The sequence below is a fragment of the Primulina tabacum genome, chromosome 2, assembly GCF_025594145.1.
Source record: "Primulina tabacum isolate GXHZ01 chromosome 2, ASM2559414v2, whole genome shotgun sequence".
In the NCBI taxonomy this organism is placed as follows: domain Eukaryota; kingdom Viridiplantae; phylum Streptophyta; class Magnoliopsida; order Lamiales; family Gesneriaceae; genus Primulina; species Primulina tabacum.
Genome location: NC_134551.1, coordinates 8,905,253 through 8,928,886, shown reverse-complemented (window position 1 = coordinate 8,928,886; position 23,634 = coordinate 8,905,253). Strand labels below are relative to the sequence as shown.

Sequence of the window (23,634 nt, the reverse complement as noted above, 5' to 3'; positions counted from 1 at the left end):
CCAAATAAGATATCCGTCTCACAAAATATGACGTGTGAGCAGTCTCACACAAGTTTTTGTCAATGAGGTTGATGATCTTCCTTGCCCATTCAACTAGTAATTCGTGCCATCATTTGCTCCAATATTTGGGCGAATTTTTTTTAGAAAATTACCTAAAAATTCATAAATTAATAATATTACATCCAAAAAATCAAAACAATTATTGGTTTTCTCTAAAATAAATTAATTTTTAACATTATCATGCCAAAGGAAAGTAACTAAATGTTTTCTTTATAGCACGTCAGTTCTACCAAAAACGAAATTGGATATATAATCATATTATGTTGAAATTCATATAAGATTACATACAATTTGTTTTTTTTTTAAAAAAAAAATTCCCTTGATAAAAATTTATTATATTAAAATTCATATATAATTACCTACAAATTTGATTTCTTCAGTATTCATTTTTTAAATCTAGCAGCGGCAAACGGCAGTCAATATTCTTGAATAAATGTGATGCCAATGTTGGAATAAGAAAAAAGAATTTCACATATTAAAGACATTAATGATATGAGAAGAAAAAATGTAAACGTAAGTTAAAGGTTAGACAAAGACTTGGGAAAACAAATTCAGCGTGGAACGAGTCTCGAAATGCTGGAGATTATTTACGGTAAATAGTCAAAGATTATATCTATTGTGATACGATCTCATTAATATTTATTCATGAGATGTGTCAATCATACACATATTTACAATAAAAAATAATATTTTTAACAAAAAAATAATATTTTTCATATGTAACTCAAATAAAATATATGTCTCATAAAATTGACTCGTGAAAATGGCTCATATGAGTTTTTGTGATGGGCAAATTTTGAAGGAGAAGAGTTAAAAAAAACTAAATTAATGAATTTGATAATAACTAGAGGGGCTACAATAATCAAACGAATCATTAACAAAAATCAATATATACATATTTTGTAATTAAAAAAAATCCAAAATTTATCCTCCAAATTCATTAAGTTATGCAACTACTTTCCCATGTCGCCTATCAGTTGCATTAATTCTAGAAGACAAAAATTTGTGTGAGAGGATCTCACGGATCGTATTTCGTGAGACGGATCTCTATTTGGGTCATCAATAAAAAAATTTAACTTTTATGCTAAGAGTATTACTTTTTATTGTGAATATTGATAGATTTTACCCATCTCACTTGTATAAAATGAGATGTTACTAATGTTTGACCAAAACCCCCAAAAGAGAATCCAATTTTTCTTTAAAAAAATAATCTAGCCTTTTAATGGGTAGATCTTCTTAATTTCCAAATTAATTAATTATGACCGTGGAGTCGACGGAGGACGAAACCAAAGAAAGGTGATGGAAGAGTTGACCAAAATGAGCACTAAAGACTTTTTATGGCCTTTTGGAATTTGTGAAATCCATATCAAAAAAATATTAGCCTAAAAACCATTAGGATAGATAGATAAATAAATCATATTGCAAATTTTAACAGTCGAGAATGTACGTTTATTCAAGTTAATTACACATGCACATGTACTATTCTCCCTCGAAATTTATAATTAAGCTTATTTAAACATATACGTCCACATAATTAGGAGTCTTTGAAACTACTAAAAAAATGTTATTATTATAATTTCCTTTGCAAATTTACATAAGAAAATCTAATAATCGCTTTTATTTTAGAGTTTACAAACACTCACTTTATCGATTTTCATGTCAAGAAAATGTGTTAGGAATTTAGGTTAGTGATGGCAATGGGATGGGATGGGGCGAGACGGGGCGAGGCGTGAGGCGTGTTTGTCATCTTCATCCTCGAATTTCATCATCACTCTCATCCATGTTCCGATTCTCACTTTTTCTCCGAACTCGAAACTGCGAGGATCAGATTCCAATCTCCGTCACCATCCCAATTTCAAAAATATTAATAGAACAACCAGAGGCGTAGCCAAGATTTTAAAATAGGGTGGGCTGGACATTGAAAATGTAAATATTATTTAATGTCTTTTTTAATTTTTTTGTTATATTTTGTATAATATGAACTAGATAAATTTTAAAAATCATCTTAAGAATTTAATATATCATGATACATGATAAATATTATTTATAATAATGAACTTTTAAAATAAATTCTTAATAAAGTAAGTAAAAAAATTGAATGTACATATGACATTATTCATTCAAATAATTTAGTTATACAATTTTGTAATCTAATAATTATCACTTAATTTTATTATTATTTATTATTTATATATTTATATTTTATTCAATATATTTATGTAAATACTTATTTATAATCATAACAACACAAATATATATATAAAGTGTAGAATTAGAATGAGTAAATATATAAATTATGATAACCACATAGATACCGAATAAGCTCAAATGCTATATTATTTAAAACTCATAGAAATCCATGTATAAAATTTTTGCTCAGTTCCTAAAATTTCTAAAATATATAACTATATATACATATTAATCTCGAGACTAGGCTGGGTTACAGCCCACCCTAGCCGCTAGTGAAGCTACGCCCCTGAGAACAAGGCGAAGGCAGGTTCGGAGATTTTCTCAAACCAAAACTTAATATTATCTAGTATTATTAGTGATAATATTAATATTAATATTATTAATATTTTTAAAAATGATAATATTATTATATTATTAATACTAATAATATTATTATTAATATTATTTTCGGGACGAGTTCGTAGATCATGATAGTAATCTCATATCCGCTCCGAACTATTTCGGAGATTTTAAAAAATTCTCGAACCCGAAAAAATCAGGAATCCCAATCTCCGTTTCCGGTTTTTCCCATGGGATCCAGACCCGTGGGAAAAGTTTATTTAGACGCCCCAATATTTTTCATATTTTGGACATTTTTAATCTTCACCAATCAGATCAAATATATAAATTTAAATATTTATTTCAGACCTAGCTCCTCGATCGGGGTTCACCATACACATGCTTGACAAAATTACTAAATTAGTAAAAATATATTTAATATAACATTTGGAAAAAAAAAAAGAAAAGAAAAAAGGCCGATACTCTAATTAGTACGTGATGCAAATGTTGGAAAAGGCCAAGGAAAAAGGATACCGTAGAATCAATAGACCTTTATTGAAATGTAAAAAAAATATAAAAAAAATTAATTATTCAGCATGGAAGATTCGAAATAGTCCAAAGTTTTAGTCGTGGAGATTATTTTATTGTTGAGACTCAAATTTTGAAGAAGAGCTAGAAGTCCAATTTCTATAAATCTGATTAAATCAATTATTTTCTTTATTCAGTTTTCCAACTCAATCCGAAGCCTCCATAAATCACTAAAATTATTAATTAATTTAATTATATATATATATATATATAATTTATTTAATTCTAAAAAAAACAACATTTACTTCCAAATTAATTTTATATCCAAAAAGAATCCAATTACTTCCTAGTTTCCAAATTATTACAACCTTGGAGTTGATGTACGACGAAATAATTAGTTTTAGTATTTTTCAGTTGGTTAAAGAATAGACTGCAGCTCAGACATTTCTCAGGAAACCATCGTACAACCACAAATAAAAAACGTTGGACATATAGATAAATAACTGATATTGCTACTGTTTACGACTAGGAATGTATATTTACTCGTATCAGGTACACAAGATACATGTTTCTACCACGAAATTTGTTTTTCGGCTTGTTCGATAATTAATTAACATATACAGGACATATGTGCATAATCAAATTCGATTTAAAGAAAATGAGATTGGATATTTAGGCTGTTTATTTTGCTAAAAGACACCGCCAATGTTTTTCCATTTCCGGGCTCTTTTGCTCCTCATCGATCACATCGAACATATAAGCTTCAATATATTTTCCAGGCCTCCTAGGGGTTCCATTAGTACAGGTGATAGTTTATGCAAGACCATTAAGTTATGATTAACGTACACCATTTGTTGGATCTGGTTTTCTACACGTCCAAACGCAGCGGAAGTTTTAAAATTTTTATTTTATTTTGACAATCAAAATATGATTTGCTTTGGGCGTTCGTATGATTTTAACAAAAACATACATAGGATGTTAGAATCGTTATACCTTTGGTGAATTAATCACGTGGCTCCAACTAATCCGGTATAAACGGATTAGCTCTTGTTGATTCCCTACGAACTTTCTTCGATGAAATCCTCCTATCAAGTCCACGACTAGATTGTATGTTCCTCTTCCAAATTGCACTAGTAAATATGGAAGAGATTTTGCGTAGAAGAGAAAAATTGAGAGACGACTCAATATTTCTTTTTTTTCAAAACAAGTGGCCGAAATTTTTCAATCTTTGAAAAGGAGTTCACGTGAGTTTTGTTGTGGTGGGCTAGGGTTTTTCTTTGCATGTATTATTCATAATTAAATAATAGTATAATTACATAATTAACATTAATGGGCTTGATTTAATTAATTGGGCTAGTCCAACTAGTTTAATTAATTTAATCAAAGTCCATTAAAACTTTAATTATTTATTATGTTGGACTTGTACTCCTACAAGCCCATAAAACATACTACCCACCATATTTAATTTCAACTCCTTGAATTTTTATCACCTCCAAAATTTAATATTAAATAAACCCAACATTTGAGTTTAATAAATTAAATTATCAAATTTTATAAATTCAACTCCTTGATTTTATTCTCTCAAAATTTAATTAGCATAAATTCAACTCCTTGAATTTACTATATAATATAAATTCAACTTCTTGAATTTATTCTCTCAAAATTTAATTATCATAAATTCAACTCCTTGAATTTACTATATCAATAAATAAATTCAACTCCTTGAATTTATTCTCTCAACGGGAACAAACGATCCAGTGCTTGTGTGACCCTTAATGGTTCAGGGATACAGCTAGCCGTGGGTTCACAACTCTTTGTGATTCAGGACATAATCTTTTATTTGGGCTTACCCTAGTTAGCCCCATTCTTTTTATCAACACCTTGATTAAGAATGTCAGAACTCATTTCTGATTGCACCCATCGGATCATGGTAAGAGCGTCTAGTAGCATCGCCCCATGATCCCCTAGGTATCACTGATAGTGCCTGCAAGAACCAGTCGATTATGATTAACGCACAGTACGGTCCCTTCATCTTATATATCCCGATCGAATTTGCAACCATTGGTTCATCGAGGGTTGCATAATAATTCGATAACTATGTGATAACTATAATAGTGGCATCGCGTGTGCTATTTGGAGAACTCCTTCTCCAACGTACATCTCATACTCTGGCCAGAGATTCCATGCACTATTATTTCATCAGATCACACAGGATATCCACACCCGTAGGTGAGCGGTGAATCCCCGACTACAATGCACTGGCTCCTATATGTGTCGCAACTGTACCCAACCTCGCCACCTGATGACTCTCCTGGAGCTGGTAAACGAGTCAAAGCACAGCCCTAGCATATAGAGCCTCAGTGTTGTCCCGGGTCGTAAGGACTAATGGTGTACAATCATAACCACGGACTTATCCTCTCGATGAATAATAACCACTTGGAAAGTCCGAGGGAGGGTTGTTCGGTATAATCATCATATGACTACCCATCTGCATGTTTTGACATCTCTATGCCCTTACCAAGAAACACAGTACACAACATCATAGATGCTAGTCTCGAGCTCAAGCGGCCTTTATCTCTGTTTTAGGCGGCTGAATCGACTAGGAACGAATTAAAAATATGCAGTGTTTACAAATGAGTTTCAACATCGAATTACGATTCATTTGTATTAAAGCATAATCAAGGACTTTATCTATGTTGTTTGCATGGGTATACAAATAAAGTATAACAAGACCATAAAAAGTTAAATTATATTAAATAAAGATTGTTTATTTCACTTGAGTCAATAAATTCTCTAGCCAACCGTTGGCTTGCAGGGCATCTACTCTAACACCATTCAACTTATATATCCCGATCGAATATGCAAAACATTGTTATATCGGGAGTTGTAAATTAATTAGATAACGATGTGATATATCTTTGAGTAATAACAGTGATAAAACACATTTTCAAAATGTATATGTCTTATTCTGGCTAGAGATTCATGGCCCTATTAACTCATCAGATCATATATGATATCTTCATTCGTAGGCAAACGGTGAATCATCGATTAAAATACATTGATTCCTATGTATTTTGAAATTTCATACAACCTCGCCACCTGATGACCCTCAGTGGAGTCAATAAACGAGTTAAAGTGTAGTGATAGTACATAGAGCCTTCATGTTGTTCCGGATCAAAGGACTAATGGTGTACAACCATAACCGCGGACCTTTACACTCTATAAATGAACCACTTGGAAAGTTTCAGGGGTTGTTTAGTGCATCATTAAGTGATCATACATATGTATGAATGTATATCTTCATATCTTTACTAATGAAACGTAACGTTTATATCACAGATGTTAGTCTCAAGTTCAAGCGACATTTATCCTTATTTTAGACTGCTGATTCGACTACGAACCTGTTTAGAATATACAGTACACTTCCTAATAAGTTTCATAATCTTACGTTGCGAGACAAACTTCATGATACCTATTGTATATTCAAGAGCTTTATCTATACAGCTTGCATGTGTATACATATAAAGTAAATGTCATAATTAAATTAAATCGTAAAATATTATTAAAATAAAGATTATTTTTACACATAAGAGTCAATAAAGCTCAGACTACAAGTTGGTTCATTGGACACCTACTTTAACATTTCACTTGTGACTGTGCTGAGCGGAAGAAGGTAAATTCTTCAACCAGCTCTCCTATTCATTTGTTTGTTCGCATGTTATGATTGTTAATTCTCTCCATTGATGGATTGAAGACCATATTAACGGGTCCTCAACTTCCATCCAGAAGGTAAGACATATCTAGTCTATGAATTTTTTTTGAAATGATACCTTTATTTCCCATATTACAAGTAATGAAGAACATAAGAAAGCTTTATAATATTATTTTCGAATACTAGAACGAGATACATTTTCACCACAAGTTTTTAATAATTATATGACCATGATATGTCATTACGTGATAAATTGTTTTGATTAATTATTCATTGTTTTTTTTACTTCCAATTGTAAGAAAAATAAATATTCGTGTTAAGAGATGTTGACATGAAATATAATTAAGTAAATTAACTTATTGTTATCATCAAACGTTTATCAATTAATCGAGTTGTTAGATCCATGAATATGAAGATAAACGTGTCTTACTGGTATAATTATCTCATATTACCTTACATATATTAGTCTTAAATTTAATAACTAACTAAATCATACAACAATGTCAACAGTACAACTCTCATCCAATTACACTTAACCAAACACTTGTCTTCCTTACAAAATGAAGTGAATTATCTATCATTCAATGATTCAAATTATTAATTACTTATTAATCCAATGATTTATTAGATAAATTGCGTTGTTTAGAATGAAATAAAAATAAAAATATGATTTTTTTTCCCTTCAGATTCCTGAAAAATTTTCAACTTGGTTAATCAAATTATATCAGTCCAAAAAATCAGCAAATTGTCTTTCAATTGAAATAGTTTTTATAGCAAGTTCAGGTAATATTTCATTGGATTGATAACCATTAACAGTACTAATTAATTCGGGTACTTCCAATATTTGATTCGTAATAATCTAATCACATATATATTTAATCAAAATCCGTATTTCCAAATATACTCGAACATTAAATTAATGAATGTGATGATATTGATAGATAGATATGGGTCATAATTAAAATATTAATTTTATTTATTCAATTTTCCAACTCGATATAAATCAAGAAACTACACGGCCTCCATAAATTAAACAATAACTAATTTAAAAAGTTAAGGTAAAATTATTATTATTAAAATCATAAAAATATAAGGTAAAATTTACCAACCAAATTCATTAAATTATCACCGAGAAAAACACATAAATGCGCTCCAAACACTTTTTAGAGGGAAGCTTGGTTTTAAAATAAGATATCACTAAGGATGTAAATAAATCAAGGTGTTCGTGAGCTATTCGAAATTCGATTTAGATTTACAGGATTTGGCTTGTTAGCTCGTGAAGAAGTTCGTTAGTAGACTAACTCATGAGTAACTAGATAAAATATAATAGTTTTGATATTTGATTTATAGATTTTACACTTTACTTAAAAAAATATAAAAAAATCTATTAAATTTATTTATTAGAATAAAATTACAAATTTTAATAAGAATATTATATTTTTCTAAATATATAGTTTGGTTTTTAATAAATTTAAAGAATATTTAAAATTATAATTTATATTTATTAAGCTCGTTTAGGCTCGATAAAAACTCGAATAAGCTCGTGAATCATGAATACATTTATTAAATAAAGCTCAAGCTCAGCTCGATTATAAATGAATCAAATTCAAACTTTCGAAATTTCGGCTCAACTCGAGTTAATTACATCCCTAGGTCTCACCAATTCTATTTACTTAATTTTCCATTCCCACAAGTCCTCCATCTGATGCGTTTAATTCTCAATAAGATTACTCATATTTGACCATAAAACCCACAAAGGAAATCCAAATAAAAAAGTTCTAGCTTTTAAGTAAGAGATCTTCCTAATTTCCAAATTAATCAAACAGTGAAGTCTATGTAGGTCTCTATTAATTTGAAAACTTGCAACTGTCAGATAAAAACATTAGCCTAGAAACCATTATACGACCAATTTTCTTTCAAAAATAAGCTGGACAGGGCAAAAATTTGTGTGAGACGATCTCACGGGTCATATTTTGTGATACAAATATCTTATTTGGGTCATCTATGAAAAAATATTACTTTTTATACGAAGAGTATTACTTTTTATTGTGAATATCGGTAGGGTTGACCCGTCTCACAGATAAAGATTTGTGAGACCGTCTCACAAAAGACCTACTCACTGGATAGATAGATAAATTCACTGAGTTTCTACCTGAAATCTTTGAGCTTATTCAAGCATGGATATAACCCTCTAATTCCCCTGCTACGCGATGCCTTAACAGGAAAATAAAAATTCTCCACCCCCACACTCTAACTCCTCTGCTAGATGATGCCTTAAGAGGAAAATAAAAGTTCTCCATCTTCACTCTCTATGAAACGTCTGCTATTCGTTTACTTAAAACGTGCTAGAAATTTTTTTTTTAAAACCTCACTTAGCATCGGCCGAACCATAAAATATTTTTGACATCATTTTAAAAATAAACATCCAACTGCCATTTAAAAATCCAAAGGAAAATATTTTAAAGCATAAAATCGTCAAACATTTTACCAACCTAAAAACATTATTCGAAAAGTAGAGCCCATACTATAACTTCTCAAAAATCTCTCATAACATAAATAAAAGATGTAAAAATATCTTTAACATTATTTAAAATCATAAATCATAACTGGTGCGGAAAACTAGCGTCGGTCCTCGGGTTATGTGCACCTTCAGTCCAGCAAGTCACTCGTCAAGACCTCCAATATCATTGCTATTTATACCACCTGCATCAACACACCTAGTGAATCTAAAGAGTCAACACGTCCTATCTTTGATAACAAGTAATACGTAATACAGTTAACATATAACGGTGAAAAATACTTGTACTTAAAATATCATTTTCATGAGGATGGATAAACTTAAACTTAAATATTTTCGTAAACATTTTCCTGATGCATAAAAACATTTTCAAAAGACATAATCATATCACTTAAACATATTCATATTCATGTCCATATTCGTATTCATATTCATGTTCGTGTTCATGTTCGTGTTTGTTGAATTCAGATCGTGATTGTGACTCATGGATCCATCTAAAGAAAATCACAGTACTGGGTGGCGGGGACACCAGCAACACTCTCACCGGTCAACTGGGCCTTGGCCTACGTATTAACATATTCGTATCACGTATTCGTATTCATATCCGTATCCAAGGAAACACGATCGTCGGGCTCCCACTGAGACCATAACCCTCACGATATTTCCAACATGTAGTAGTCAAAATACCTTCACATCCTTCAACATGTTATCATCACTTTAATAAAAATCATGTATATACATATCGTTTTATTTTTGAAACCAAGCATGCAACATATCTTTTAAATGTCAAAGATTAAACCATAAAAATCCATGAACATTTATAATAAACGTGTTAACATCTTAAAAATTCATCAACATTTAAAATTGACATATTAACATATAAAAATTCATAAACATCCATAATCATAAAAATAATCATATTAACATATAAAATAGCATTTAGGACACTGCCATGACATTTACTAATTTTCCGGTGTGAAAAGATCGTTTTACCCCTGGACGTGACATTTTACGTTTTTGCCTTTTTCTAAATTTTCTTGACTCTAAAATGTCCCAAATAATTAATTTAGCCTAAATTAAAATTCCCATAATTTTCTTTAGCTTAAAAACTAGGCTTTTTAATTATTTCGCAAATTGACGTTTTGAAGGTGTTTTAATTTCGAAAAATCCCAAACTTTAATATAAAATTCCTAAATTCTAAATTTAGTCTTTTTATAATATTTTAGCCCTTATGTTCCGCGACTCGACCCCCGTGAGCCATTTTCCAATTTAATTTAGTGGTTAAAACCCTTAATTGACCCTTGAAGGTTCAACCCGAACCATCTTTCGATTTTATCAAGCCACCCCCGAACCATAATGAACCAGACCCTTACCAACCCACTTAGGTACCCTACTGAACCATAAGAACCCACGGAAAACCCCCCAACATAATAACCCAAGTCCCCCAAGTCCCACCATGTGCTGGCCGAGAACTGCATAGGTATGACCCTCACGTTTTGGTGCCTAGGACTCTAACCCATGGCTTGGCTCTCTAACCAGCCACTCCAGTACTCGCCTAGGACCCTTAGGACACACCCTGACCCAGCACTTGAACCCCAGGCCAAGCCCCATAGCCCCCACACAAGCACTGAACCTGCGCGCCTCACATGCACTCTCGGGTAGTAGTCCATAGTGGGTAGGACTCCTCCCAATCCCCTTAGTTCGAACCCTGGCATGATTAAGACCCTACCCTTGACTCCCTCGTGACCCTGGCCAACCCCTGGAACGAGCCAACCAAGCCCTGGCCTTCCAACATGAAACCCGAACTCCATGACAGTTTGCACAGGAAAGTGCTTCTGCTTTTTTCTCGATTCGGTGCAGCGTGTGTGCGTATGGTTTGGTGTCCAAATTCACGTGAGAGCATGATGGTCTGATCCTATATCATGGCAGTCCCTTATTCCATATAAATATGTTATTGGCAAACAAAACTCATGTTTTAGAACCCATATACATGAAATTTCGAAAATAATGCAAAGTGCCACTTGAATTTCGTATTTTTCATGCACAAAAATATAATATGGTGTGATGATGTTTTAGAAGGGAAGAGTAGGCGTGCCTTTGCGTAAATTACGCACGAAAAACCGTTGACGATGACGAAAAACGTACGAGAACCTTTGGCTTGAATCTCCCTAAGCTTCCCACGAAAATTTCTTCAAAGCTTAAAGTGTGTGTGCCGTGTGCTTCGTAAAGTAGGGCTGCTGGGGGAAGAGTTTTACAATTTTGAGATTGTGTGGCGTGAAGTTGTGGTTTTGGGGAGGGTTTTTAATATATTTTATAGTTAATTGCTTACTAATTAGGCTTAAGCCCATTAAAAATATAATTAGATCCATTAGTGCTTAATTAGTATTTAATATAATTTTGCTTAAATAAGTTTGTGAATTTATTAGCCGGGTTGCTAAAACGTTCGTATTTTTACTAAAAATCCAACGCCGATAAAATTTACGTCCCGGCGTATAAAATCACTTCCAAACCACTTATTTTCAAAAATAAGAAAAAGCATCACCCTTAATTTAAATAATTAAAAACAATTAACCAATAAAAATATTTTCTATTTTTCAGCCCTCGGTCTCCGTTCCTCGATCGCAACTCGAATAACCTTTAAAAATACATTTTAATGCAATCATGTAGAAAAATATAATTTAAACATGCAAATATGCACAACATATTTAATTAATGCAATTAAAACAATTAATTGAAATACACAAGAAAATTAATAATTGCATGCATGTGGTTTGCGCGGACTTTTAAATTTTCGGGACGTTACACTCTAGCTCCTCTGCTAGGCGATGCCTTAGCAGGAAAATAAAAATTTAATTTTTCTCTGTCTCATCTTTTCCCCTCTACTAGGTGAAACCCAAATAGGTAAAATTTAATTTTTCTCAGTAGGTAAAATTTAATTTTTCTTCGTCTCATTTCTTCTCCTCTACTAGGCGTAGCCTAAGTACGTAAAATTAAATTTTTATCATCATCACAACACAACAACATCTAATAACTGAATAGAAGAACTTAGTTTTATTAAATTTCAAACGATTACATAGAACAAATTCAAAAGCAAAATATATCAAATATATGATCAAGAGTGGTATTTCCTAAGGTGGTAAGCATTTCAGGGTCTCTTCAAAACCTTGCATTGTGCATTCTCCAAATAATAGGTTCCAGAGTTCAGTTTCTCGATCACTTTGAAAGGACCCTCCCACTTCGGGTCCAGCTTCCCTCCCTGCTCTTCTTGTACCTTCCTCAGAACCAAATCTCCCACTTGGAAGCTTCTCTGAACGACCCTACGATTGTAAGACTAAGCTATTCGGTTTTTATAAGCTTCCATGATACTCGCAGACTTACTCTTCTCTTCCAACAGATCAAGGTCAGTGGCCTGTCTCATATCATTATCTTCGTCATAGAACATCACCCTCGCCGATTTCAACCCAATTTCGGCGTTCCAACCCAATTTCGTTCGGGAGCACCGCCTCATCAGCATAGACTAAATTGTAATGAGTTTCTTTACTTCCTTCCCTTGGAGTGGTTCGATTCGCCCACGAGACACTTGGTAGTTCATCCACCCAATTGCCTTTAGCATTGCTAAGTCGAACCTTGAGACCTTGCACTAGCGTTCGATTCGTCACCTCCACATGTCCATTACTTTGTGGTTAAGCAACGGAGGTAAAGACCTGTTGGATCTTCATCTCTTTGCACCGGACTTGGATCTTAGCTCCTTGGACTGTCTTCCATTACCGGATATCAGTCTCCTAAGCACCCTATATCTGCATACTATATTCTTCCACAAGAATTTTAAGACCTCGTTTTCAGTGATCCTAGCCAAAGGCTCTGCTTCCACACATCTCGAAAAATAGTTCACTACTACCAACAGATATTTCTCCTGGGCGGGAGCTATTGGGAAAGGTCCAACAATATCAATTCCACACTGATCAAAAGGACAAGCGGCTATGATAGTCTTCATCAATGCGGCTGGCTGGTGATGCAACCGAGCATGACGTTGACAACTGTCACAGGACATCACTAACTTCTGGACTTCATGCAGCACCGAGGGCCAACAATAACCTGCAAGCAACACTTTCCTTGCCAAAACATAAGCTCCTAAATGATTTCCGCAACATCCCTCGTGAACATCTCGGAGCACATAATCAGCCTCTTTGTAACTTAAGCATCGAAGGAGCAGGCCTGTGAAGGATCTTCGATATAACACTTCTGCCACTACCACATAACGTGAGCACTTTATCTTCAACTTACGAGCTTCCCAAGGGTCGTCAGGAAGTTTTCCCTCCTTCAAATAACTAATTATCACAGTCCTCCAATCCTCTTCTTCCTTTTCGACTGCAAGCGAACTCGTGTGAGGGGCGAGTTCGACTTGAAATACCACATGTCTAGTCTTCGAACTCCCCATTGTTCCGGCCATTTTGGCTAGAATGTCTGTCTTTTCATTCTCTTTCCTGGGGATCTGCTCGAACGCAACCTCTGTGAAATTCTCTCTAACCTTGTCCACCTCTTGGGCATAGATAAGTTTTTCATCTTTCACATCATATACCTCCTTCATATGTTGTGCTACCAACTGTGAGTCAGAAAAAACAAGAACTTGGGTAGCTCCCAAATTCACAGTTGCCCGTAATCCGGCCAACATCGCCTCATACTCTGCCTCGTTGTTGGACGCTCGAAAGTCCAATCTTATAGCTAACTTTACTTCATCTCCAGCTGACGAAATCAATACTACCCCATCCCACTTCCATCATTCGAAGAAGAACCATCCACATACACCTTCCAGGGATCCTCACTTTCTTGATGCACGGTTTAGCCAGAAAATCGGCCAAGTCTTGTGCCTTGATAGCTGTTCTTGGTTCATAATGGATATCGTACTCCCCCAGCTCAGTGGTCCATTTAACCACGCGGCCGGACATGTCTGAATGAGTCAAGATCCTGCCCAACGGGCTGTTGGTAAGTATCACAACTGGATGAGATAAGAAGTACGGTCTCAAGCACCTCGCCGTCATTACCAAAGCCAAAGCCAAAGCCAACTTCTCCAATCCCGGAGTATCTTATATCTACCCCTTTGTGCATGTTAAATATAATAGACTGACTGTTGAGTTGATCCCTCTTGTTTGAAAAGAACCGAACTTACAGCTTCTTCGGTGGCAGATAAATATACCAACAAAGGTTCACCCGCTGACGGTTTGGCCAAGACAGGGAGCTCAGCAAGGTACTTTTTCAACTCCTCAATAGCCTTCTCGCAATCCGGATCCCACTCAAATTTCTTCGCCTTATGCAAAACTCGGAAGAAGGGTAGGCTTCTGTGAGCGGACCTCGAGATAAACCGCTGCAGCGCTGCAATCCTCCATGTCAGCTGTTGCACATCTTTGGGTCCTTGGGGAAAAACCATGTCTTTTATTCTGTTTTACTAGACGAGCATTCGGCAATATGTTCAACCGATGCTCTGCCACATCCAGGGTCGTTCCTGTGAGCTCTTGGGCTGACCAAGCGAACATGCTGAGATTAGCATATAAACAAGTAATGAGTTCTTCCCTGACACTTGGGTCAAGGTCAAAGGCTATTCTGAGCGTTTTCTTTTCGGACCCCAACACTATGATCTTCGGCTCTTCGTCCATCACCTCCTGAACCCCCTTCCTCACCAAGGGCAACCGCTTCTTCCCATTCTAATCATATTGACCTCCACACGCGCTCTCTTTTCCTCTTCCTTCACTATTCTTTCATAACACCGACGTGCGACTTTCTGGTCCTCGCACAAGACTCCAACCCCTTTTCCTACAGAAAACTTCAGCTTCTGATGATATGTCTTTTGTTGATATGTAGAAGTTACCGCTCTGAAATCTTTTAGGGTTGGCCGTCCCAAAATCCCATTATATGCCGATGGGGTGTCCACAATGGTAAATGTTATCATCTTTGTTACCAGCCGAGGGTCAGTCCCCAAGGATAGGGGAAGAAAAATTTGACCCAGCGGTGGGATGTCTTGTCCTACGAACCCATACAGCGGGCTGGAGACCGGATCAAACTCAAATCCTTTCACCTTCATCTGATCCAACGTGCTCTTGAACAAGATATTTACAAAGCTCTCATTATCAATAAAGATTCTTGCCACATCGTAATTGGCAATGGTGGCCGTCACCACAACATCGTTATGTGGAGCCACGATGCCTCGAAGGTCTTCCGGCTAGAAGCTGATGAAGGGATCTTGCTGTAAGTTTGCATCCCTGGATATTTCAAAACTCTTCAACCTTCTCCCGTGTGCCTTCCGAGCTCACTCGGAGTCTCCATCAGTAGCACCCCCGAGATCATATGAATCATTCCTCTCATAGGGTGGTTATCTTCATCCATTCTCCTCCTTGGATCGACAGGATCTCGAGGAACATCTTTACTGCGCCCTTCTCTTCTCTGCTCTCCAACCCTCTGATTGATCCAAGGAGGGCCTCGACCTCGCCTAGGATATGGGCGAGATCTCGGTTGACTCCCAGATGAGGACCCTTCTTGTCTGTCTACTGGAGGCATCCTAACACCGCTCTCAGTTCTCTGCGATTTCTCCCACCTTCCTTCTGATTCTCTCACCTCCATCACCTTGTCACGGCCCCTATTCAGAGCAACATGAGATGATAATTTTCCTCTACCTCTAACTTTATCCTCCTTTCTCTCACCCGCACATCTCTTCCTACCTCCTCTCTCTGCTCCTCCACCCTACTTCCCCCGGGTCGCTGCTCCATCCTTTTGTACAGTTGGGCATCTTCCAGATTTACATATTTCTCCGCCCGAGCTAACAGGTCATCATAGTTCGATGGAGGTTTCTTGACTAGCAATTTGAAAAATTCCCCTCCTCCCAGACCTTGGGTAAAAGAAGTTATCATGATGTCAGGGGTAACCGGTGTTATCTCTAGCGCCGCATTGTTGAAGCGCTGAACAAATTCTCGCAGAGTTTTAGTTTCTTGCTGCTTCATCACAAACAAACTCAAATAATTATTTTGGTGTCTTTTGCTACTAGCGAATTTGTGCAAGAAAGCAGCGGAAAAAACCTTGAAAGATCGTATGGAGTTGGGCCACAAGGTGTTAAACTATTGCTGGGCTGACCTCACCAACGTGCCCAGAAACACCCTACACTTGACTCCATCTGAACACTGGTGCAACAGAGCTGCGTTCTCGAACCTCCTCAAATGTTCTTCTGGATCGATATGTCTATTGTATTCTCCCATATTTGATTGTCGAAAAATTGGAGGAAGCCCTTCTTCCAAAATGGCGAGGGAAAAAGGACTTTCTTTTTGGGTCGCTGCAGATCTGTTCCCAATTTCTGCCTCAACATCCGTATCTCCCTCCACATTTCTCCCATCTCTGGATTCTCCTCACTTGGGAGGGGTCACGTCTTTTCAACCCTGCTCTGATGGCCCTCAACATTCTCCTCTCGCTCCTAGTGAGTGGCTTGTCCTTCAACAAATATAGACTCTTGGTTCCTCTTCATGACTTCGTCTACTATCCTGGTAATGAACTGGCCCAATTGTTCCAGAGTCAAGTTCCCCACATTCTCATCGGGACGAAGCTGTTCGGCGCTCGTTTCAGGACGAGGTTTTCCGGTTCTCGGGAGGAGGTTGTTCACGTCTCGTCTCCTCAAGAAGAGGCTGCTCGGGTCTCAACGAGGACATGACGACACTGAATTAGTTCTTATGTTCCCTCTCCGGCCTACCATCTCTACATCTCAACTCAAGTTTTCCCACATACGGCGCCAAGTGATATTAACTGAAAATTTAGGGTCCGATTCCAGCAGATGACGCTAGTCCCAACGCAGGCTTCGAATGAGTTCTAAGCCTTAAATCACGAAAAGACCGTTAGAAGGGGCCGGGAGGGTGTTCTAGCGTAGCCCCTCCGATGCTCAAGTCAGAGACTGGAGATATAAGAGGAGAACAACTAATGATACTACTGAAAAACAATATAGTGAATAAATGAATTGAACACTCAAACCTGATATTTATACGAGAATACCTGGGCTCGTGATGGGCCTTCCACCTTGGTTGGAAATGGGCCAGAGGTCCCAAATCTGGTTTGGGCCTAACTCTAATGAGCCTCATCCATGAGGTATCACATACCAATAAAAATAAAATCATAAACATCAATAACTAAAATAAAGCAAAATTTTGTATGATTACCTTAAAGTTTGAGCGTGTGTATAATAAATAAATAAATAAAATATACAAGACACTAGTATAAATTATATTAGGAAAAGCAAAATTTGTCTTTCTCTACGACCTAAATTACAATCTCATTTTCTTTATATATTTAATTATTTATAAATAAAAAAAAGTCATTGATAATACTTTTAAATTACAAATTAGTCTATAATGTATTCTTAAAAATTACAAATTAACCCATGACGTATGCTTTTACTGTTTTACATGCACCCGTTGTGCCGTATTATAAGTTTATCACACCCCTAAGCGACCATAAGAAATTGCTACAAAGCCCCTTCCCTGGACAAATAGATTGCTGGTAAACATCTACTGATAAACCAAAGTTTTGGCCTAAAAAATAAAGAAATGTCCTGTTACAATTATGTTACAACGTACGAAATGAAAGGCCTACAAACAAATTAAATCCACCACCTTCTTCATAACAGATCAAGTTCAAAATTAACCTGATGGACCACTAAACAGATTCTCTAGCATAGATGTACATGATACTTTCTAGTCAACTAAACCGCCAAATAGTCGACTCAAGCCTCAATATAATCATTTGCAATGGTGTAACATCCACCCTCTCAGAATTCCGAATCAAAGCATATTTCGCCAAGATATTATAAGGATGCCGCTGCAAGAACTGCTCAAGAACAATGTCCCCATCGTTTTGAGCCTTCAAGTGGAGATTCTTCATAAAATATATCCTCAAATAGTGCGTGTCTCAAACAAATGGCATCTTAAGGTTGTAACGATGTCATCCAAGGCACCATCATTGACATTTAGAAATCTTAAAGCTTCCTCTTTACTATGAAAAATTTTTCCTTTCATGAAGTAGTTGCTCCCTTCTTTAACAATTACACCATGTTCACAGGCCAAGTCTAAGACCTCCGATTTGCAGCAGATGCCTTTCCCAAACTGTAAGGTTAATTCAGCTTTTGCGTTTGAAGGTGCTAGCTTATTTTTAACCACTTGCACACATATCCCAAGACCAGCAGCCTGGAAAAGTAGAAGTATAAGAATGATAGAAAAAACAGATGATTTGCAAAAATGTAGTAACCACATATGTCAAGGCATAGCACAAAACTGACTGGTTGTGCGTGTGTGTGGGTGTTGGGGGGGGGGGGGGGGGTGTGGGGTTCTCAAGGCATTGGCATCTTCATAATTCGTGAGTTTGCTACTCACGAGACTGACCTTATCCTCAATCTTGAGTAATCTTTTTCTGCTAATTCGCATCCGTACAGCAGCATAAAATTTCAACGCATTTCCACCAGAGGTAACTTCATCTGCAAGAACCGAGCCTGCACCTAATTTCAAATTGTTTCTAATCTACAAGGACAAAAGAACAGTAATTACTAATGCCACCTGTTCGGTATAGAAATAAAAGAATCAGTTAGTGTGTTTTAGCAACAAGCAATTACCTGATTTATAAAAATAATGAGAGTGCTTGAATTGCATAGAGAATAATGTATTTTGCGTAGTGCCTGGGTCATGATTTTTGATTGTAGGTCTCTGGAGGAACCCAATGACAAAGCATCGATTTCGCATTGAGGAACAAGAGCAGCTACCTGTGGAAGTTGTGCAGATAAATACAAAGTAAAGGACAAAAGAAGTTGGATTAATATGAAGAGATAATTCAAGAGAAGACATTTTTATCATGGAAGAAACAGTCATCACTTGCAAAACTCGCCAAAAGGGTAATATAAGAATCAGTCTAACAAGGACGTTTACACAAAAGTTTTGACAAAAATTTCCATACATCGGCTTGTGAAGCACAGGGAATCCATCAATCTGCTAGCCTAATGAGAGAACAGATGCCAAACAAGAAACGCGAAAAATAGAAATAATAACTAAAAAAAATCAAAGTAGAATCAGTCGCCTTGGGACAAACATTTTTATTAACTTCTGTTTATTTAGCTTTTCAATGAAACGGCTTACTCTGGTTTTATAGATAAAGGGCCAAAAACACCAATAAATAACAAATTACCTGCAATAACATCAACAATTCAATGAAACCTGTGATGAACATGAGTGGGCATCCATTCGTTGAGTTAACAAGAATCAAAGGGTTAAATTGCGTGCAGATAAAATAAAAAAAGAAAGATAGGCGCATACACTATCAACCACAATTACATCAACCGATCCGCTCTTTGTCAATGTATCGACTACACTTAGCAAATTTTCAGCTGAATCTGGCTGTGAAATGAGAAGCTTGTCCGTATTTACACCAATTGATTCTGCAAGCAAAGGGTTCAATGCGTTCTCCACATCCAGATATGCACAGTAACCTGTCGGAAGAGAAGAATGAATCAAGTATAATATGAATATCGATCTGAAGCTACTGCATATACGACAGACCGGGTACATAAGCTATGGATCGGATGTGTGTGGATCACTGTCTAAGGCAGGCTTAGACAGGCTTTACTTAAATGGCTTAATCCACATAATCTCTTAATCCACTTAAGCTCAGTTCACTAATAAAACTTCCTATAACACTGTTCCTTTATTTCACTGCCCCAATATGGATCTTGAACATTTTCTAAATTCAACAGCATTCAATCTGTTTTGTAAGGCAATAATACGAATAACATGATAACAAAAGAGATCTGTAAATGCTAAACTCTAGTCTTTGTATAGGTCTATTTGTCATAGGTTGATATAAAGCGAAGGAGCTAGGTATTTGAAACACAGAGGGAATACAATGAAAAATAATAATCATAATAATATGGAGAGAATGTAAGAAGTGGAAGAAGACATGGGCACTTTAAATTAACCAAAGATACTGGCAGTAACTCATTGCATCATGCATAATTGGAACTTTTCGAACGGAACACATAACGTGTTATTATGTACAAGGATTTTGCAAAGATCCATTTATTCTCATTTTTCCTCTAATTTACATTAGTTTTAAAATGTATAATGTATACGTCAGTAAGGCAGCACATGACATGCCAAAAACTAATCATATAATTTTCCACCTATGCTAGAATAGGTGAGACTACTAATTTATTTCTCTTTCTTTCCCTTCTGTACCCCGTTGGCATTTACATCTTCTTAGACCAAGGTTGATCAGCGATATAAAATTTGATCTGGTAGTTTTAGCTTCCTATTATAGCAGGAACACTGACCATTTTAGAGGTCATTGTGCATACCCTTAGACTTTCCTACGACCTATCATAATTTCTTTGTTGGAGAATCTCTCACACGTGTACACGTGTTCAAGTTTACCAACTTACCCATTGCTATAATCCACATAAACTACACAATTACATATCAAATTGTGAATGAATTGCCAAAAAAAAAATTGTTGCAACGATGTTCGAGTGTGAAAAGTCCAGCAGCTTGGACCGACTAAAATGCATGAGAGCTCAAAGAAATGGAAAACATGTCGGCTGACATACTGAAGAACCTATAAAATATTCTACAAGCTTGACAATCAGTTCACTTTTAACAAGGGTACCTTTCATGGATATTTTTTTTCTCAGCATTTAAAATCTCAGGCGTCTCATTGCCAAAAAAACATAGATCAAAACAAACCTCCAAGCTTTTGAGCCTCCTTGATAACATGAAGTGCTAGCGTTGTCTTTCCCGAAGCTTCTTGCCCGTAAATTTCAACCATTCTTCCCTGATTAAAGCAATCAGGATCAGCTATCAACTTTCAGATTCCAATTTGAAGCAAAACATTGTAAAAAAAGGTGCTTTCATAACTATATCAGGACAAGAAGGTGTTGCCAATATACAGAAAAATAACCTATTCAAAACATTCACATGGAAAAAAAACCTAAAAGACCTAAGCTAATTAAAATGAAGACAATCCTCATGCAAAAAATAAACATATGACTAGGCTTGGCACAGGCCTGATCATGCATAAATGCTTATGGCAGACATAACTAAATGAGTGCTCAAGCGTCAGTGAAAGTAACCCCTAATTGACACCAATAAATTCATGTACAAAGAAAATGGACAATACCAGATACCATTCATACAGAACATCTATCTAGATGCAAACCTTAGGCAATCCACCAGTGCCAAGTGCCTGATCCAGCCTTAATGAACCCGTGGATATCACAGGGGCACGCCTAGAGCGAAAAAACCGTTGCAATGAGAGCATTGACTCTTTACCAAAATCCCCTGCAAGTTTTGTTAGAGCCACACGCAATGCGGTATCTTTCTCCATTGCTTTGTCATCACTAAGAATATGATCATCATATTCACACTCTGAAACTTCAGCTGAGGTCATAAAAAATAATAATAATATACGACAAATGAACCAAGTAAGGCACTGTGATCAATAGGAAACGAAAATCCCCAACAAACAACAGAGGAAAAGTTCAAAAAGTAGAGCAAATTAGATGATATCATACGAAGTAATCTTATCTCACACAATTATGTAAAAAGGAAAACAGGCTACAAGCAACAACGGAAAATAAGAGAGAAAAAAAATATAATCTTTACCGGATGGCAATGCATAAATGCAGTGCATTCTTCTCCAGAGAAATTCATTCTGAAAAATATTGAAAAGTTACTACTAAAAGTAGAAAACAGACAATTAAAAGAAAGGCTGTCATTTTCAACCATGTAGCCAACCAAACTCCACTAAAATTGAAAGCAATTCCAAAACTAAAGCATTTCTAAGTAAAGAACCGATAATGAAACCATAAATAACTTTTTACAGCACCCTTACAAGCACAAAATACCTGGGATTCGGAGAAAACCGACGTGGAGGTGCGACAGGTCAAAAAGGAACGCTGTAGAAGAGATTTAACGAATTTAGGAGCAAAAGAGACCATGGATCCTTTCTGCTACGCGTATAAACCGCAGAAAATGCTGAAAATTAGGGTTTTTCTTGGACGTATTGCATATTACAAATTCTTTGGTGGCGCCATTTCCACTGTACAATTAGGGAAGAGGGAGGGTGAGTCAAAATCGCGTTATCATCACGACGTATTGAAAACGTGAACGACTTCGTCCTTTCGAAAAGTTAAAAGGAAAATAATAAAACAATTCATATTAGGTTCATAACCATTAAAATAATTGTAGAGAACAAAATATTCAATCTAAAGCATGGGTTTTTTTTAAAAATAATATATTTTTAAATAGTATATATTAAAATATTGCAGATTTTAAAACACTGTGAAAATATTACAATCCGGAGTTTCAAATTCCGGATTCATAATTTTTTGAAAAAAAAAAGTTAATTGTGTCACGGATTCAAATGAATCCGTGGCATACTGTCCCGGATTCTAAGAATCCGTGACACAATTTCCTGCCTATAAATTGCACCGAGTATTTGGCGAATTCACATCAATGCTTCAGCTCAATTTTTCGGCATTCTTCTTGCGCATCTTTTTTTTCTTCACTCTGTGGTATTTTTTTGTTAGTTATAAAGAATCTGTGATTCTCCTCCTCTTATAAATTGCGTCGATTGTGTGATTTTCGGAATTCTTAATTTGATTTGATAGTTTTCTGTCGAATATCAGAATTTTAGAGAATTGCGTCGAGTCTCAGTAATTCAGAATTTGATTTGGGAGAATTGTGCTGATTAACAGAATTTGGGAGAATTGTGCCGAGTCTAAGTCGAATCTCAGTTTTTTCTTACTATATTGAATTTTTTTTGTATATTATTTATGATAATGTTTGTAATTTATTGCAAATATTAAACTCCGGTAGCTGATTTAATTACAAATTCCGTACAACCACATTTCAAAAGGTAATTTCAATAATTTCTTATATTTTAATTGTATTATTTATGTTGTATTAATGAAATTATAATTTTTTTTGGTTGCATTATACTGTTTTTTATAATTTTGTTATATTTTTAATATTAATTATTTTGTAGAATTACTAATATATTTTTATTCAATGATATATTTTGATACTAGTATATTTTTATTCAATGATATATTTTGAATTAATTTACTAAAACTTTTTATTTTAGTATATAAATTAAGTTTTAAGGTAACAAAAATTTTGTATGTAGTAAAACAATTTTGAAAAATATAAATTTATTTTGTAAATTTTTCATTTGTTTATGTTTATTATGTTTTTTTTAATTTATTTATACTCTTAATTGTTAAAATTGTTAGTATAAGAAATTA

General features: G+C 35.4%; 2 protein-coding genes across 3 annotated transcripts; both read right to left on the bottom strand.

Moving 5' to 3' along the window:
- Positions 1 to 13,041: 13,041 nt before the first annotated feature.
- On the bottom strand, positions 13,042 to 14,365 carry LOC142537464 (uncharacterized). Its single transcript, XM_075642974.1, has 2 exons — positions 14,150 to 14,365; positions 13,042 to 14,097 (listed from the first exon to the last, which is right to left on the bottom strand). Exons 1-2 carry the CDS (start codon positions 14,363 to 14,365, stop codon positions 13,042 to 13,044), a joined length of 1,272 nt encoding a protein of 423 aa, XP_075499089.1.
- A 3,494-nt stretch (positions 14,366 to 17,859) lies between these two features.
- On the bottom strand, positions 17,860 to 22,488 carry LOC142529624 (DNA repair protein recA homolog 2, mitochondrial). Of its 2 annotated transcripts, XM_075635199.1 has the most exons (8): positions 22,234 to 22,488; positions 21,992 to 22,040; positions 21,546 to 21,766; positions 21,074 to 21,161; positions 19,652 to 19,824; positions 18,958 to 19,104; positions 18,731 to 18,865; positions 17,860 to 18,535 (listed from the first exon to the last, which is right to left on the bottom strand). In XM_075635199.1, exons 1-8 carry the CDS (start codon positions 22,324 to 22,326, stop codon positions 18,245 to 18,247), a joined length of 1,197 nt encoding a protein of 398 aa, XP_075491314.1. In that variant the 5' UTR covers positions 22,327 to 22,488; the 3' UTR covers positions 17,860 to 18,244. The 2 variants fall into 2 exon arrangements, with proteins under 2 accessions (XP_075491314.1, XP_075491323.1); XM_075635208.1 differs by lacking the exon at positions 21,992 to 22,040 and having other exon boundaries at positions 22,234 to 22,487.
- Positions 22,489 to 23,634: the final 1,146 nt, after the last annotated feature.

What these genes read in the sequence shown, in the direction of transcription:
- LOC142529624 (XM_075635199.1), bottom strand. Translation starts at nt 22,326, where the DNA reads ATGGTCTCTTTTGCTCCTAAATTCGTTAAATCTCTTCTACAGCGTTCC. An exon ending in CATTTATGCATTGCCATCCG is followed by an intron (nt 21,767 to 21,991) that starts GTAAAGATTATA and finishes TTATGACCTCAG; the next exon opens with CTGAAGTTTCAGAGTGTGAA. An exon ending in TACTCAAGATTGAGGATAAG is followed by an intron (nt 18,536 to 18,730) that starts GTCAGTCTCGTG and finishes CTACTTTTCCAG; the next exon opens with GCTGCTGGTCTTGGGATATG.
- LOC142537464 (XM_075642974.1), bottom strand. Translation starts at nt 14,365, where the DNA reads ATGACGGCGAGGTGCTTGAGACCGTACTTCTTATCTCATCCAGTTGTG. An exon ending in CTAAACCGTGCATCAAGAAA is followed by an intron (nt 14,098 to 14,149) that starts GTGAGGATCCCT and finishes GAATGATGGAAG; the next exon opens with TGGGATGGGGTAGTATTGAT.